This window comes from Tympanuchus pallidicinctus, unplaced genomic scaffold (genome assembly GCF_026119805.1).
Source record: "Tympanuchus pallidicinctus isolate F22 unplaced genomic scaffold, pur_lepc_1.0 scaffold5, whole genome shotgun sequence".
In the NCBI taxonomy this organism is placed as follows: domain Eukaryota; kingdom Metazoa; phylum Chordata; class Aves; order Galliformes; family Phasianidae; genus Tympanuchus; species Tympanuchus pallidicinctus.
Window position 1 is genome coordinate 36,906,695 of NW_026294769.1, and position 16,377 is coordinate 36,923,071.

The window sequence follows — 16,377 nt, forward strand, 5'->3', positions numbered from 1 at the left end:
AACCGCATTCAGAAATATTAGGATAAGATAAATTATTTATGTTTATCCTCATTTGTTTGGAATTCTGTGAAAACTGGAAGTAAATACCATATCTTATTTATTGTTATATCTAACTGTTACTTCGTAATAAAATTGTAAGTGAAAAGTAAGATTGAAATGGGAGTTATACATTTTATTTAACTTCCACAAAAAATCAGAAAGTGTGAAATCTGGTGTTTTATATCAGAAGATATATGTAAGATTATTTCCTGACAGTATAACAGTCTGGTTTCTGCTGGGTGAATAATACGCTGTTGGTTATAGAAGCAGTTTCACAGAATGGTTTATGTTGGAAGGGATCTTTATCCAGTTGTAAACCCCTACCATGGGCAAAGATACCTCCCATTAGATCAGGTTGCTCAAATCTCCATCCAGTCCAGCCTTGAACATCTCCAAGGATGGGGCATTCACAGCTTCTCTGGAAAACACGTTCTAGTCCCTCATCACGAATTTCTTCCTTATAACCAGTCTAAATCTACTCTTTTGTTTAAACCTCTATCCCTTCTGCCATCATTACATGCCCTGTAAAAACTCTCTTTTCATCTTTCTTATAGGCCCCTATTAAATAGTGAAAAGCTGTAATAAGGTCTCCGTGAAGCCTTGTCTTCTCCAGGGTGAACAATCCCAATAATAACTGAAGTAACAGCTGGTGGACAGAGGGGCCAAGAGATGCAGTTCTGATAATCAGCTGTCTAAACCCATCACTGTTAAATGCGAATTTCTTCACCTCAAGATCTGTTACACTATATGCCCTACGCATTCCTTTTTATATTTGATTTTGTCTTTCATGACTTCACTCCATTATTAGCTGACATGAATTACTGAATTTATAACATAAATACAAATGACAAAAAATGATCCTTGTTACTTCCTATATGTATATTGCTTGTTGTTTATCATCCCAGTTTCACAACAAGCACAAATAATTTTATGTATTAAATATACAGTGATCTGGTTTACTACATTTACTCATGAAAACCATATATTCTTTTTGAAAAAAATTACTCCAAGTCCAGAATCCTTTCTGACTGAATCAGTGACATATCTTAATCATATCTAGCACACTTACTAAATAATATTTTCTTCAACAGTATGCATATTCAAGTATTTTTCATGTCTTTTTGTATAGGCACCTGTACTGTCTTGATTTTGTGAAGAAGAATGATCCAATGTTTGCTTCACTGTGCTCTTATTTCAAGAACTAATTCTTTTCATTGCCTTAACCTGGTTCTTTTGACACGTGTATGTATATTGAAGCTCCAAGGTGTTGGCATTTTGAGGTCATAAAGAGTTCAGGATGTAACAGCTTCCTTTACATTTTGTCATCTACTGAACCAGTCATTATGACCTGTTACTCCTACCATATTCTGAAGTTTAAATGTTATTTTGTGGTCTCTGTCAATGTAAATGTAAGTAAAGTATAATTTGGAGATGCCCAACAGAAATATATTTAACTATTTTGTGAGTAGTTATTTTACTCCATTTTTAATTTATTTTTTTTTTTTACTTTTCACATAGTTGATAATTCAGTAATTGTACTGCAATGAGCAGTCAGTATTATGAGATAAGTGACAGTTATCCAGTTGTATTTCATTATCAAAGTAATGTTTTCTGTATCTCCTTCTGGGTCATTTGTTTTAATAATTTTTTTGTTTTTATATTGTTCAAAATGCTTCTAATAAATCTTCAGTAGGGAGACGTTTTTTGCTTTCTCTTGAAACCATTATAGCCTTTTTCCAGCATTGTCTTTTGATTGTTAGCAATGTTGCTTTAACAGCATGCTGTGCTGGTAGAGTTCAGTGCATCACTGAACCTGTCTTGATGTGGAAGCACGTTAAACAGATGTGGTAATATGCATATTTGGAATCATAGTTCAGATGGCCATTTTTCCTTTGATAGTGTTCTTATACACCATAAATTGATTATATGCTTAACATATTCTAGTTTTTTAATATGTAAGTATACTGCCTAACTATGCATCAGTGTAAGACCTCTATTAGGAATGATAATCAACTGGTCTGTATGTTTTTATGTTTTTGTTTTGGGGTTGTTTTTGTGTTGTTTTTTTTTTTTTTTTTTTGAGGGGGGCATCCCCACGTCATACTAATCATCCTGTGTGTGTAGCAATATTTAGCAAAGATCTGCATGTGTCAGCAGCTCATGAAATGTGCAAGTTTTTAGTTTATTTTATCCCAGTGGCTAATGCAAGGATAGTCAGTACAAGAATTTAACAAACAAACTCATACAACTACAGAGCTACTTTCCAGATGAGACCTCAGCACCATCTGAGGTATTTTCTTCCTCTTATATATAGAATTCAAAGGAAACTTACAGTTTCCATATGGAAAGTTAATCCAGGGTTATTTACATACTAATACTGACCCAGAATAAAAATCCATCAAGTATCGTGTATAATGATAGCAAGAATTCAGTTATAATCTTTGTAGCCAACTGCTACTTCAGGACTTTTGCCAGTCTGCTCATATGGGGCTTCCTGAATCATGCTTACTGTCTCTTAATTGCCCATTTACTCTTTTGTCCTCTTCCATTAATACAGGATCATCACAGAATGGATTAATGCTTTTTTTCCAACTTGCTCCAATTTGTAATGATCTTGCTGCCTGTTTGCAACCACTTAACATCCTACTGGCATGCACTTTCTTGTTGCATTAATGCATGAGAAAGTTATTGCATTTAATTAGCCATTAATGAATGCAAATCAGCAGTTATGAAATGCAAAAAAATTAAAGAAGGCTCCAAAGATTAAATTGTTTGGGGAAATCTATATATATGTCCAGCATAAATTAAAATAATAGAGGGTAATTTTTTAATGGAAAATTTGTGATGACGGAGGAAACCTACAAAGCTACATGACTTCTGTTGATTGGAAGGAAAAGATAGATCTTATGTGAAAGTATGGGAAAATATTATTTACTATCTAAGTCAACAAAATACTGAGCAGGAGCTGGTTCACCCTTATTCTAGATGTTGTACAACAGTCTTAGTGGTTCCTATATGTAATAAAGCAGTCTCTGTCAGTTGCTCTGTCCTGACAGTAAACACTTACTGTACTGTTGCTTCTTCCAGAGGCCCATTTATGGTACCTGAGACCCACACTATCATTGCACATTTTTCCTCCTATCTCATTAGACCTATGAGTCCCTCATTTACAATATATTTTTTTTCAGGAAATAAGAAAATAAGATAAAAGGAAGCATAAGACATAGAAACTTAAAAAAAAAAAAAAGGTTTTTTTTTTTTTTTTTTTGTAAATTTAAATTGTTGAGAATTGGAAAAACCTGGAATCTGTGTCCTTAACTTAGAGTTTAGATAATACTACCCTTAAGAGTCGTTAACGACTGCATATGCTCATTGAAAGGCACATTTCCTCATCATCTCATGAGGATCCTATGATTACATTGGAATGGCAAATTTCATTAAAATAAATGGGTAAAAAAGGTCAAACTCCCTAATAAATAGTGCCTTTTATATTGTACTTTAAAATTCTCTTATGGGAACCAAAAATAGTTATTGTAGTACTATTTGCTTAAAGAAAGTCTGAAATAGTAGCTCTCAGTGGAGTGAACAATTTAGTTCAGTTTCAGCTGAATTTTAAAGCTTAAAACCCAGGTTTTGTCAGTTTCATCAGCTGCATTCCAGCAGAAGGCAATGAGAATAGAACAAAAAAATCAATAGTATGTAGGGGACATTCTGCTAACTTTCTCCTTCTCTGGGATGAAGGCAGTTAAAAAATAAAAATAAAATACAAAATAAAATAATAGTGTACACCTAAAACCTCCTCACCCTTTTGAGGAGTGATATCTCCCACATAATTTCTTTGTTTCTTCTGCAGAGAGGAAGCTTTTGAACATTATCCATATGTGTTGATACCCAATGCACAAATTAACTGAATACGGCCATAAATAATTATCTCACTTCATATAAACTGTCTGTCCAGTACTTTTTATGGCTATAATATCCTGAAGCATTTGCCTGCTTGAGTTTTTGAAACGTATCTAGTCATAATTTCTGTATTTTTACCCCAATGAATTATACTTCAAATCATTATTTTAAGATAGCTTCTGCTATTATCTCTTCTGCATTTTTCATCTCTTATCAACATTGCTTGCCTGCTTAGCAGTCTGAGGCAGATACTTGTTTTTGACCTCATCTCCTCTTCCCAGGTTTTGGTGATCACCAATCCCAAACTACTTTTTCTGCAGCTTTCTTAGAATTTTCTTGCTAATCCACATTCCAGAGAGTTGAAGTTGAATAGAATTAAGCCCTTAGCACCTGTCTTGCTGAATATGAAGTAGACATAGGTATTTCTCATTCACCTAAATACATCTTTCACAATGATTTCTGCAGTTTTCTTCAGAACAGAATGTTTAGTGGTTTCTACTCTTGTATCTCAGCTGATTTTGTATTGCTCTAGTTAAACAGATCGTTCTAATGGATATTCTCAGATTACCTGCCTACAAGGTTTTATTTAAAATATCTGCATATATCTCTGCAGTTTATCATACTGGTATTCTTTGTCAGTCCTCTGGAGAAAACAAGTGTTATTCATTCAGCATTAGTTACGTAGTGCATGTCCTGTTATTGTGCTTAGTAATTTTACGATGAGTCAAGTAACATTATGGAAAACTGAAGAAGCATTTCTCTTTTAGATAATCTATCTCAAGTAACAAGAAAAAATTATTTTCTTATTTAATTTTTTAAAAAATGGAGATTCTTTTCTAAAATGATTCTTATTCTAAAAAGATGTTCTACCTTTATCTGAAGCAGTGTAAACGTTGCACTGCTCTGTTAGGGCTCAGTGGGTAACAGAATTCATTGCTTGATGATAATATCTTTAATTTTAATATGTATTTGACTCATTTACCCATAACTACCAAAACAATTGTGAAAAGTTGGCATAAAAGATCATAAAATTAAATATAGGAACAAAATATCTATAATGAATGCAGATGGTAAATATCCTAGGTTTGCTCAAAAAAATTTCAGGGCTTATTCTGAAAATAAAAGAACATTTTTATTCTTCTCCTAATGTCAAGAATGGGTATGTTCCACACTTAATTCTCCTGTTGGACACTTTTTAGTGAGATGGCTGGCAACGTTTATTTAGAGTGAATCAATCATCAATAGTGTAAATGCAAACTTCTTATGAGTCTTCAGTCTCAGATTAGGTTAGTAATAACATTTTAACTAGTGTATTTCTTAAAGTTCTAAAGATAAAAATTACTTGATTATCAAATTATAATTGTCAAAACTAAATTTGTACACTTGATTCTGCACCTAGTTTAGGAGTATAGAGTAAGTTAATCTCATTTCAAATGCTCTTCCTGATCAATTTTCCATCTTTCTCTAAGGAAAAATATTTTCCTAAAGCCCAGCGACTTTGTGGAAGGTGACAAATTGACCTAAATAGCTTTTACTTAAATACTTCAGTATAAATCACAGCTTCTGCTCAGAAAGTAGGGAAAGTATGTGATGTTGTAGAATTTAGAAAATAATTCAGCATATATTCTCCTTTCATATTTTCTGAAAAAGAGGAATAAGCCATGGAGTTACTACAGAAATGTCCCTTTATTCATGTGATTTTCATCATTATCCTACAGTAGATTTTCTTTTCTTTTTTTCCTCCCACACATAATTTGGAAGGAAGTGTCTCACACGTCTCCAAATCTTAATGTGTTTTTTTTCTTCAACTGACTGGGATATTAATCTATTTTTTCATTCATTTTTATAGATTAAAAAAATCAACAGGAATTTCCCCGTAAACCAGCAGGTAAGAAAAATAAAATTTGGGTATTTTCAGTCATAATTCTAATTTCATCTGTATTTAATTCTGTAGTAGCTGTGCATTGTCTTAGGTTAGAAAGTTCTTGGTAAGTTTTCTTTAGAGAGTACCTTGATGCTTTTTTTGTTTGTTTGTTTGTTTGTTTGTTTGTTTTCCTGATGTCAGTGTGATCAATTTGGTATATTCACATTAAATAAGATCATGCTTAATCTTTTCAAGTTAAATGAAGATTAATGCGTATATTCAAACTTAGTTTCGTCAGATTGCATGCCGTCCATTTTATTATAAAAGCAGGAAGGGAATTGCTATGCTTAACAAAATTATCCATTATTAATCAATGTTTGTCTAATATTTTTTAAATGTGAAAAGTCTCTTGTCTAAACGAAAGCCATGAAAATGGATATAAATGGTTATGGGGCAGATCAGTAGGAAAATTTGGAACAAACTGCATTATCTGATTGTCTCCAAGTTCACCCTTTGACAGTATCATGATAGTGGAAGGCATGGCAATGCCTTGAAATGCCAGTAGAATTCCTTGAACAGAGGTGTTTTCTTGCTAGCAGAATGACTGCTCTTCTCTAAAGCTGAGTTTCGGGTATTTGGATCCTTGAGTCAAAGGGAAATGTTTAGATGGCTTGAAACTGAAAAACTGGATTTCTGTTCTCATCTTGTAGTTGCTAGAGATCAAATGAGAATGGAGAATAGTCACGTCTCTGCATTAGGATCAACACATATTTAAGAAAACCATAAAAACAAAGCATGAACAAAAAAATTAAGTGTAAAGATGAGTACACTGTAAAGTGATCAGAGGGTCATTTGGAGCATAATCCCATACCATAATAATGCCTTTAGGCTATAATATAGCATATGAGCAGTTGAAAATGTGCCTGTTTGGTAGTGGGCTACTTATCTCAGAGTACAAGTCTAGTAAATAAGATGAGGTAATTAAGTTTGCTTTTTTGTTGTGTGTCATAAATGTTACATAATGGGGATTTCTTTTTAAGTAATGGAGTAGTGGGAAACAGAAAAATTAGGTTCATCAGGAGGAGTAAATTGCCTCCATGTTGACCAAGAGAATTATGTACAGCACTGAGCTGCAAACTTGACTTCATGAAGATATATTTGAAGAATGAAAGTACTTTCACCTCACATTTCAGTCAAGATTATTTCTGAGTTACATGTCTCTGGTCCAACTTCATTAGTATGGAATTTTACTAAGTGTAATTCACGTAGCAGGAATGGGCATTATTAGTTTCTTTGCTTCTTTCTTCTTCAGGTCCGCAAATCATAATAAAATAATAACAAGTATTTATATGCCTTGTATAAATAAAGTTAGAACAGATGAAACATAGTAAACAGACACATTTTTATTTGCACATGTTTTTTAATTCTTTACAGTACAATTTTATATTACAATATTTAGATAATATAGATATGTTTATTTCACTGTTGCTTCCTGTTGTTACCAAGAAGTTGTTTGCTACATTTAGCAATCAAAGTTAATTTTATTTAAGCATTTTCAGAACAATTTCTGTAATATCATCTGCTGGCAGTGACTAAGAAGTGCTCCTGTCTCAAAGGAGGGACAAAATACCTATTTAAGAAAACAACAACAACGAACACTTAACATTTCACTGTTACGATTTACTCTGAATTTGTGTCCATGTTTTTATTAACTTCAAAAAAGTAAGGACAGTAAAATTATAAACAACAGTTATAATGTCCCACCAGACTATTATTCATTCAGAGTTATTTGCTGGTTTTGAACTCCTGACATATAGAGCATTTTATTTCTCTTCATTGGAATTCCAGCGTAAAGCAAAACTAACTTGCTTGGCTTGAGTAGCTTGCTATCCGCTGGATTGGCCTACAATTAATGTGTTCCCTTATCAGCATCAATCACTATCTTTGAAAAGAATTACTGTGAACCATTTAAAGGAAGTCAGCCAAAATGTCAAACTGAAAAGTAGGAGGCGGATCAGGAGATAAGGTCTCACTGTTCATCAAATACTGGAAAACATTTATTGATCCACAGATATCTTGAAACTTTAGGGACTATTTATTTTAAAACAGACTCCTGTTTGAGTTTATTTTATGTAGTTTCCTTTTGTTTTTAAATTGTAAGTGGAGGTAGGAAATAATACCCTATTTAACTTAAATTAGGAGAACTTTCAGAGAAGAGTCACAAAAGAGTACGTAGACATACCATTAATTTCTGTCTTCTGATATGCAGCAGACATAAAAAATGTGCAGGGAAGCAACAGGCCTTTTTCTTTGATAAATCATTATATGTTTACTAGAATATTAATTATGATCTCGAATATCTTTATCATTATGGCATTATTTTAATAAAAAAACAATTTTGTCTATGATTTTGAATAGCAATTTTTAACTTCTTTTAGGCAAGCACATAATGAACTTAAACTCTGAAACTGATCTGATTTGGATTTTATTTCATATTATTTCTTATAATATATTTTATCTAAATTAGTCCAAACTACAAGCACATTATCTTTCTTACTGTCCATCCTATGTATCTTCTTAGTAGGAAAGCAGTACCAGGACAAACTGCTGGATAAGATAGACATGGGAAAACCAGGGAACTGATTTTCCATTTACTGCGTTATAGCTGTGTTCACAAATGCAATAAATTGCCTCTTGCTTCTGTACTACAAAGACAAAAGCCATGCCTGAAGGCTTAAATACAATCAAAGAATCTACACAAAATGATCTTATTCTGTAATAAGTACATGACCTTAGGAAATACCTGCAATTAGTATAAATTGAACTGCTGTGTTCTTTTAGTTCTCAGATCTTTCCCACTATACCAACAAAAGTTTCAATATGTTCTCTCTTTCAAGATCTGAGCATTAACTCAACAAAGTATCCAAGTATCTTGGTTTAAACAGGCTATTTTCCATGGTTGCTGGAAATTCTATCTGCAGACTCAGCATAATGCTTAACTATCATCATTAACTACCAAAAAATTACCAGCTTCAGAGGGAAATAAAATAATTTTGTTTTAATAAAATGATCTTTCATAACATTGTTTTTAAAATTAATCTACTTTTGCTCTGTTAAACAAAAAAAGCAAAAATATTGTAGCACTTAAAGTGTCATACAAATAAGGCAGATATGCATATCTTCATATAACCCTTAGTTTTATTTTCTCAAGGTTACCAAACACTGTAGGCATTGCTTTCAAAAGCAAAGAGCAAAAAGCAGTTTAATTCTATCTTAAAAGTATGTTTTATTTTCTAAGGAAGGATAAGTATCCTAATACCAGAAGTGCATTGGTATTGGATGTATGATGTGTGTGATGGATTGGATTGGATGTGTATGATGATTTTTCCACATATATAACATACCAAAAGAGGGAGAATTCCTGCTCGTCTCTCACAGAGATTTTAAAAGATTTGCAGAATCATAGAATGGCCTGGGTTGAAAACAACCACAATGATCATCTAGTTTCAATCCCCCTGCTATATGCAGGGTCGCCAACCACTAGACCAGGCTTCCCAGAGCCAGAAAGAAGAGATTTCCCCTGAGAACAGCCAGCACTGTTGTTGGCTTAGGATTCCAGCTAATTGAAAAATCAGTGGCCATTTGGCTGGCCAGTTCAGATGGTTGCCTTTAAGACTGATAGCCGTTCAGAACTGCTTGATATCAGAAAAGGGAATGGTAGATGGGATAGTGTGACTTTGGCTTTACATTCAAATATTTCATTTTCAATCTCTTTTTTAAAGCTTAGTTCGACTTAATGCTGTGTCTTCACCGGTGGTATTCATAAGGCTTCATACTTGGAAGAATAGTTGAGTATTTGTTTCTAGGAGGCAATATTCATGTTAAATTAACAGGAATGGCTTTCAGATTTGGAACACTGAGTTCCTTGTGGACTGCAAAGACAAATTATTTCACATAGGGTGCTACCCCTAGATGTCTTGTATTCTCTGGGAGGCTCACAACACTAGCTGAGAACAGAAAGATATCTCAGTGAACTGATGAAACTGAACTTAGAAACAAACATTAAAAGAACAATTTTAGACAAACAATTAAAAATAAATTTATGTTTCTTTTTCTAATGCAGCCCTTAGTGTACTCCAATTCAGACTACTGCCACTGTTTTTGTTAGCCATGAAGATTGTTCTGCTCATTCTCACATGTCCCTCTTGGTTCTGTAATGTTAGTTCTTTTTTACTGCTTCAACAGGGACTTCAGACCAATACATCTAAATTTTCCCTTGCAAGGAGAGCATCCCAATGTTTCTGTAAGAAAGAAGGCAGTGCTTCCTCTCACCAATGCAGCCCTGATGGAACGCTTTTTACATGGAACAGTGATTGGAATGTCTGGGCACAGCAGTGTAGTTAAAACTCTCTTTACCCATGCTGTATCTCTATTACAATGAATTAAAAATTATTTCCCTCCATCTTTCATCAAGTACAACTTAAAAAAAAAAAAAAAAAAAAAGTATAATAGAGACGAAAGTCCTTTAGTTGTACACTATTTCTCTTCTATCTACAGGCAGCATGAGTATTTTTGAAACATTTTTCTTGTCTGCACAGAAGATATTCTCATTGAGTAGTTTTGACTATCATTTTAAAGAAGAATCTTTCCCTCTAGAGTTTTCCTAAAATTAGATAAGAATTGGTAGCTGTCCTGGGCAAAGTTAACAGCTTATAATGAGATTCATGCAGCTCTAATATTTCATGATATTACTTTGGAACTTATAACAGCCTATTTCTTACTTAGATTCCTATGTCTCTCTTTACTGAGTACTGTTTCCAGTTCCACAACTGTGTTTCATTCAGTCTTAAAATAACATAGTGGCATGAGTAACTGATGTCCTATTAACAGACAGAACTGGAGTATAGCTGTGCATGTCACATTCTGCAGTATTCAGTTTTCATGAGTTGTATTGCATTGCAGGCATATCTTAGTATCATAGAATGGCCTGGGTTGAAAAGGACCACAGTGATGATCTGGTTTCAATCCTCCCGCTATGTGCAGGGTCACCAACCACCAGACCAGGCTGCCCAGAGCCACATCCAGCCTGGCCTTGAATGCCTCCAGGGATGGGGCATCCACAACCTCCTTGGGCAGCCTGTTCCAGTGTGTCACCACCCTCTGAGTGAAAAACTTCCTCCTGATATCTAACTTAAACCTCCCCCATCTTAGTTTAAAACCATTTCCCCTTGTCCTATTACTATCCACCCTTGTAAACAGCCATTCCCCCTCTTGTTTATGCTCCCTTCAAGTATTGGAAGGCCACAATTAAATATTTACTTTCTCACTGAGATTCAGTTGAGTGTACCAGTTTTTCTTGTTTTAATATAATTTAATAAATGCAGCTACATGTGGCAATGTCACATCATATCAGCTATATGTCACCTTATATTCCGGCTTAATAGGCTGCTGTTCCACTTGATTAAAGTAAGACTCTTAGAACAGTCTCTTTTAAAATTGCTTCTAAAAATTATACTCAGTGAGTTTGTTTAATAAAACCTCTTATGAAAGCTGTGTAAAGGTGAATGCATACAAATGACATGGTAGCTGGCATGCCTGTCACCCAAGCCAATGTCCTTTGCTGAAGATGTGTTGCATCTTTATTACACTTAGAAAGGTGAAAGGCATTGCGTAGGTGGGCTCATAGGACATCTGTTCTAATGGTAACATCTGGTGGTAACACACTCCATATATTTTATTTATTTTAATAGTATCATAATAACATTTCAGATTGTATTGTATTCATATTTTTAAACTGAAATGATTAAATGCTGGAATTCTGCTGGAAGGTGACATTCCTTCAAAGAAACCATGTCATTATTCTAGTAGTTCCTTAAAGACAGTGTGTATGTTCACTCTTTTTGGTGTTTTGATATTTTTTTTTTCCTGATTTGGCTTAATTTTTGAATTAGCTGTTTTACAATACATCACTACTATAATTCCTCAGAGTCACCATTCTGCATCTCTTGATTGACAGTTGCTGAACTTTTGGGTCTTGTGGTACATCTGCTGTAACACCATCTGTTGTCACTGTACAGTTTATTTTGAAGGGAAATCTCTAGAAAGAAAACTCTGTTGTTAAATGTTTATAGACACACACAGGAGAAGCTGAGTTCTTGCTGTTAAATTAAGCAGAAGATAGGGTGTAAATTATGCTGTGCTAATTCACCACATTGTATTGTCAGTCATCTATGGCACTTGGCATGGATTATTACTCCATAGCTTAAACCTAAGACAGGCTTTTATTGATTATTAATATTGTATTGGACTTTCTGTAAAATAAAGTGAATACATTTATATTTATATATTTATATAAAGGTATACTCTCTGTGTTCTTCCAGTTGCTTCTGAGACACTTTCTGTTATTAAAACTGTGCTTCATTTGGCCAGTAAGGAATTTTTCTTTACATAGTAGTTCTAAATAGTGTTGAGTTTCAGGATATAGGCAAGCTTTACAAAAGACATGAGCACCGTTGCAAGAGAGTTTTTAGATTTAGGAAACCTATATGTAGACCTTTGAGAGGAAAGCCAGATGGCTTTCCAGAGAAAGTGGATTACCTGATGAGCTAGACAATATTCATGTTTTGAGTCCCTTGATTAAGTTATTGGATAGCAGTGCTGGTATCGTGGGGCTATGTCACCTATTGCTTAAGAGACAATGGAATTAATTTGGATGCCTGCTGGAAATTTGGATGACAGAAAGGAGTGATGAGATGAAGTTCTTATTTAAATCTCAAACTATAAGTCTCAAGCTGTGTATCAAATAATTTCTGCATATCCAGCAAATTCAATTTTGTTTCAAGTATAGATTTCTCCCTAATTTATTCCTACTTACTGATTTTTTTCTTGCCTTTTTTTTTTTTTTTTTCCTCCTTTTTTTCCTTGTATCAGCTTATTAGCTCTTTTTTTCTCTGCAATATTAATGTCACACCCTGGAAATACTTTCCAGTAAGGGTTATTTTTTCCTGATTGGATTTATAGACTATGTCCACATTAGATCTGAGTTCAAATTTTAGTTAATACAGAAAGGAAAGTACTGTGTTCTCAACTAATGGCCTACATAAAGCAGATGAACGAAGGAAGTCTTACTGCCTTGCTCTGGTGTAAACACTTGAAATCTTCTAACATAGACACACCCCACAACTGCAAGTTGTTAAGTAGAATCCTAAATTGTAAAGATAAAGAGGTATCATTTATTTACTAATTGTAAAAGAAAGATTATTAGTTATTGTACATATACTAATGGCATTTCAATGGCAGATTGACAGAGGACTGCGGGGAAATGGTGGGTTAGCTACCCATTTGCCTTTTGGGTTCTGGAGAATGGAGAACCATTGAGGAAGCTGAATGCTTGCAGAGCCTGGTCTAGCCTGACCTTGAATGTCTCCAAGGATGGGGCATCCATCACCTCTCTTGGCAACCTGTTCCAGTACCTCACCACTCATAATGTAAAAAACTTCTTCCTTATATCCAATCTAAGTCTCCCAACTTTTAGTTTGAAATTACTTCTCCTGGTTCTATCACATCAGACCTTGCTCAAGAGTCAGTCCTATTTTTTTCTTTCTGCTCCTCTTTTTAGAAACTGAAAGTTTGCTCTCAGGTCACCTCAGAGCCTTCTCTTCTCCAGGCTGAAGAGCCCCAGCTCTCAGCCTGTCCTTGTAGGAGAGGTGTTCCATCCCTTGCATCATTTGTGTGGCCCTTCTCTGGATGTTCTCTAACAAGTACGTTTCTTCTGTACTGAAGACACCACATCTGGACCTAGTAATCCAAGTGAGGTCTCACAAGTGCAGAGTAGTGGGGCAGGATCACGTCCCTCTCCATACTGGCCACACTTCTTTTGATGCAGCCCAGGATATAGTTGGCTTTCTGAGCTATGAGAGTATATTGCTGGTTCATATCCAGCTTAGCATCCACCAGTACGACTAAGTCCTTTTTGGCAGAGCAGTGCTCCATCCTTACATCCCCCAGCTTATATTGATAGTGGGGGTTCCCGTGACCCAGGAGAAAGACCTTGCACTTCGATTTGTTGAACTTCATGAGGTTTACCTTTGCCCACTGCTCAAGCCTGTCTAGATCCCCCATAAGGCATCTTGTCTCTCGGGTGTGTTGACCAAACCCCACAGCTTGGCATCATTCACAGACTTGCTGAGGGTGCACCCCTTGATCCCACTGTTAAAGTCATTGACAAGATATTAAAGAGCAGTGGTCCCAATACTGGCCTCTGAGGGGCACCAGTTGTCACAGATCTCCGTTTGAACTTTGGGCCACTGATAAGCACTCTCTAAGTATGATCTCATAACCAGTTCCTCATCCATCAAACAGTCAATCCATCATATCCATATCTTTCAAATTTGGAGAAGAGAATGCTATGCACAACCATGTCATAGGCCTTAGTGATGTCCAGATAGATGACATCAGTGGCTCTCTTCCCTTATTCACTGATGCAGTCATGCCAACAAGATCAGTCAGGCATAACTTGATCTTGGTGAAGCCATGCTGGTTATCCATAATCACCTCCCTGTCTTCCATGTGCCTTAGCAGAGCTTCCAGGAGGATCTGCTTCTGTTCTCTGGCACTGAAGTAAGACTAACAAGTCAGTAGTTTCCTGAGCCATCCTTTGTACCCTTCTTAAAAATGGGTGCTACATTTTCTTTTTTTCCAGTCACCAAGGACTTCATCTGACCACCAGGACTTCTCAAATGTCATCAAGAGTAGCTTGGCAACTACATCAGCCAATTCCCTCAGGACTCTGGGAGGCATCACATCAGGACTCATAGACTTACGTGTTACTTATTAAGGAGGGTATGCCTTCCTGGACTTTCCTTTTCCAGGTGATGTACTATAGAAGCCTTTCATATCCTTCTTTGTGCCCTTTGCCAAGTCCAGTTCCAATTGGATCTTGGCATTCCTGACACTATCCCTACACAGCCTTGCAGCATTCTTATACTCCTCCCTGGTTACCTGTCCCTGCTTCCACTGCTTGTGTATTTTCTTCTTGAACTCCAGTTTGACCAGCAGGTCTCAGTTCAGCCAATAATACCTTGCTCAGGAATTTATCCTCAGTACACTACAGAAATCTCTTGGATTGCCTACAAATCACTGTTCTACATTTTCAACAGATATCAGGGTGGTTGAAGACCTTCAACAGGATATGAGACTGCAGTCACGATGCCTCCCATAGCTGGAGGAAGAAGGCTTCATGAACAGGTTTAACTTGATATGTGGCCCGTAGTAGACCCAGCCACAAGGATTCCTTTGGTGTCCTGGTCTCTAACTCTCACCCGTAGGCTTTTGACTCCCCCATGGTCACTCTTCAGGGATAGATCTTCACATCGTATTCCTTTCTTGATGTAGAGGGCAAAGCTTCCTAACCTCTTTCCTCACATATCCCTTCTGAAAGGCTTGTAGCCATCAGTAGCCACATTCCAGTCATGAGAATCATCCCAGCAGGTATTGTTCATGGCAGCTACACAGTGGCTTCCAACTGCTCCTGTAAATCTTCAAGGAACTGGCTGATGTGATTGGCAAGCTACTCTCCATCGTATTTGAGAAGTCATTGCTGTCTGGTGAAGTCCCTTGTGACTGGAAAAAGGAGAACATCACTTCTATTTTTAAGAAAGTGAGAAAGGAAGACCTGGGAAACTACAGGCTGGTGAACCTCACATCTATGCCTGAACGCATTCAAGGCCAGCTTGGATGCGGCCTTGAGTAGTGTCATCTAGTGAGTTGCAACTGACCACAGTCACGGGTTGGAACTAGGTGATCTTCAAGGTCCCGTCCAATGTAAGCTATTGTATAAATTTATGATTCTGTAAGATCCAACCAGCTGGGGTGTAGAGTTGCTTCAGGCTGTTCCCAGGGAGAAGCCTGAAAGATTCTTTGAGTGTTTGGCGTCTGAGTCAAAGCTTCATTCATGTGAGTTTTCATAAATTTGTTCAATCTTATAAGACTCTTACAAGAGAAGAACTGAATTGGAATTCCCGCTTTGACTAAATAGATAGATAAGTAAATAATTGCATGTACTTTGTAAAATATGTTTATGCCCATTTTTTTGTGATGGTCATAGCTGAAAAGTATTTTGCCAACTAGACAGCTTGATTTACTACTTTCCAGATTAAGGACTTTTTACCAGATCATTTGCCTTACCTCATACGCTCCTTTCAGATTTAGTTTTGACCTCGTTCTGATCTCACAGTTCCTGCATGTCTTTCTGCATAATGTCATAGCTTCAGCAGGAGCAGTGTACCTCAGTTAGGTGATGAAAGATACAAGTTTGATGCATTCACTTTCTGAGTGCTATAATTAGTAGGTTGCCATAAAAAGGGCATGCCCTTTAGCTGCTACTTTTTGCAAGAATATGATTTTATCAATTTTTTTTTTTTTTAATAAACACGTTCCTGTCTGTATGTACCTAGGACTCTTCTGAATCAGACATCCCCCTAGCAGATTTATGCATGGGAATTGTTACTTCCTTGTTTGTCATAAAGCTTTAACATTGGATGAATTTTTGCAGTTAAGTTATACTTAGAAGC

General features: G+C 35.8%; 1 protein-coding gene across 9 annotated transcripts in view; it reads left to right on the top strand.

Moving 5' to 3' along the window:
- The window catches only part of SNTG1 (syntrophin gamma 1), a 325,426-nt gene that overhangs the window by 255,394 nt on the left and 53,655 nt on the right, over positions 1-16,377 (top strand). For all 9 annotated transcript variants that reach the window (XM_052704127.1, XM_052704124.1, XM_052704125.1 and 6 more), the window contains one exon: positions 5,792-5,830. In XM_052704127.1, coding sequence (XP_052560087.1) covers positions 5,792-5,830 — 39 coding nt within the window. The remainder of the gene's footprint in view (positions 1-5,791; positions 5,831-16,377) is intronic.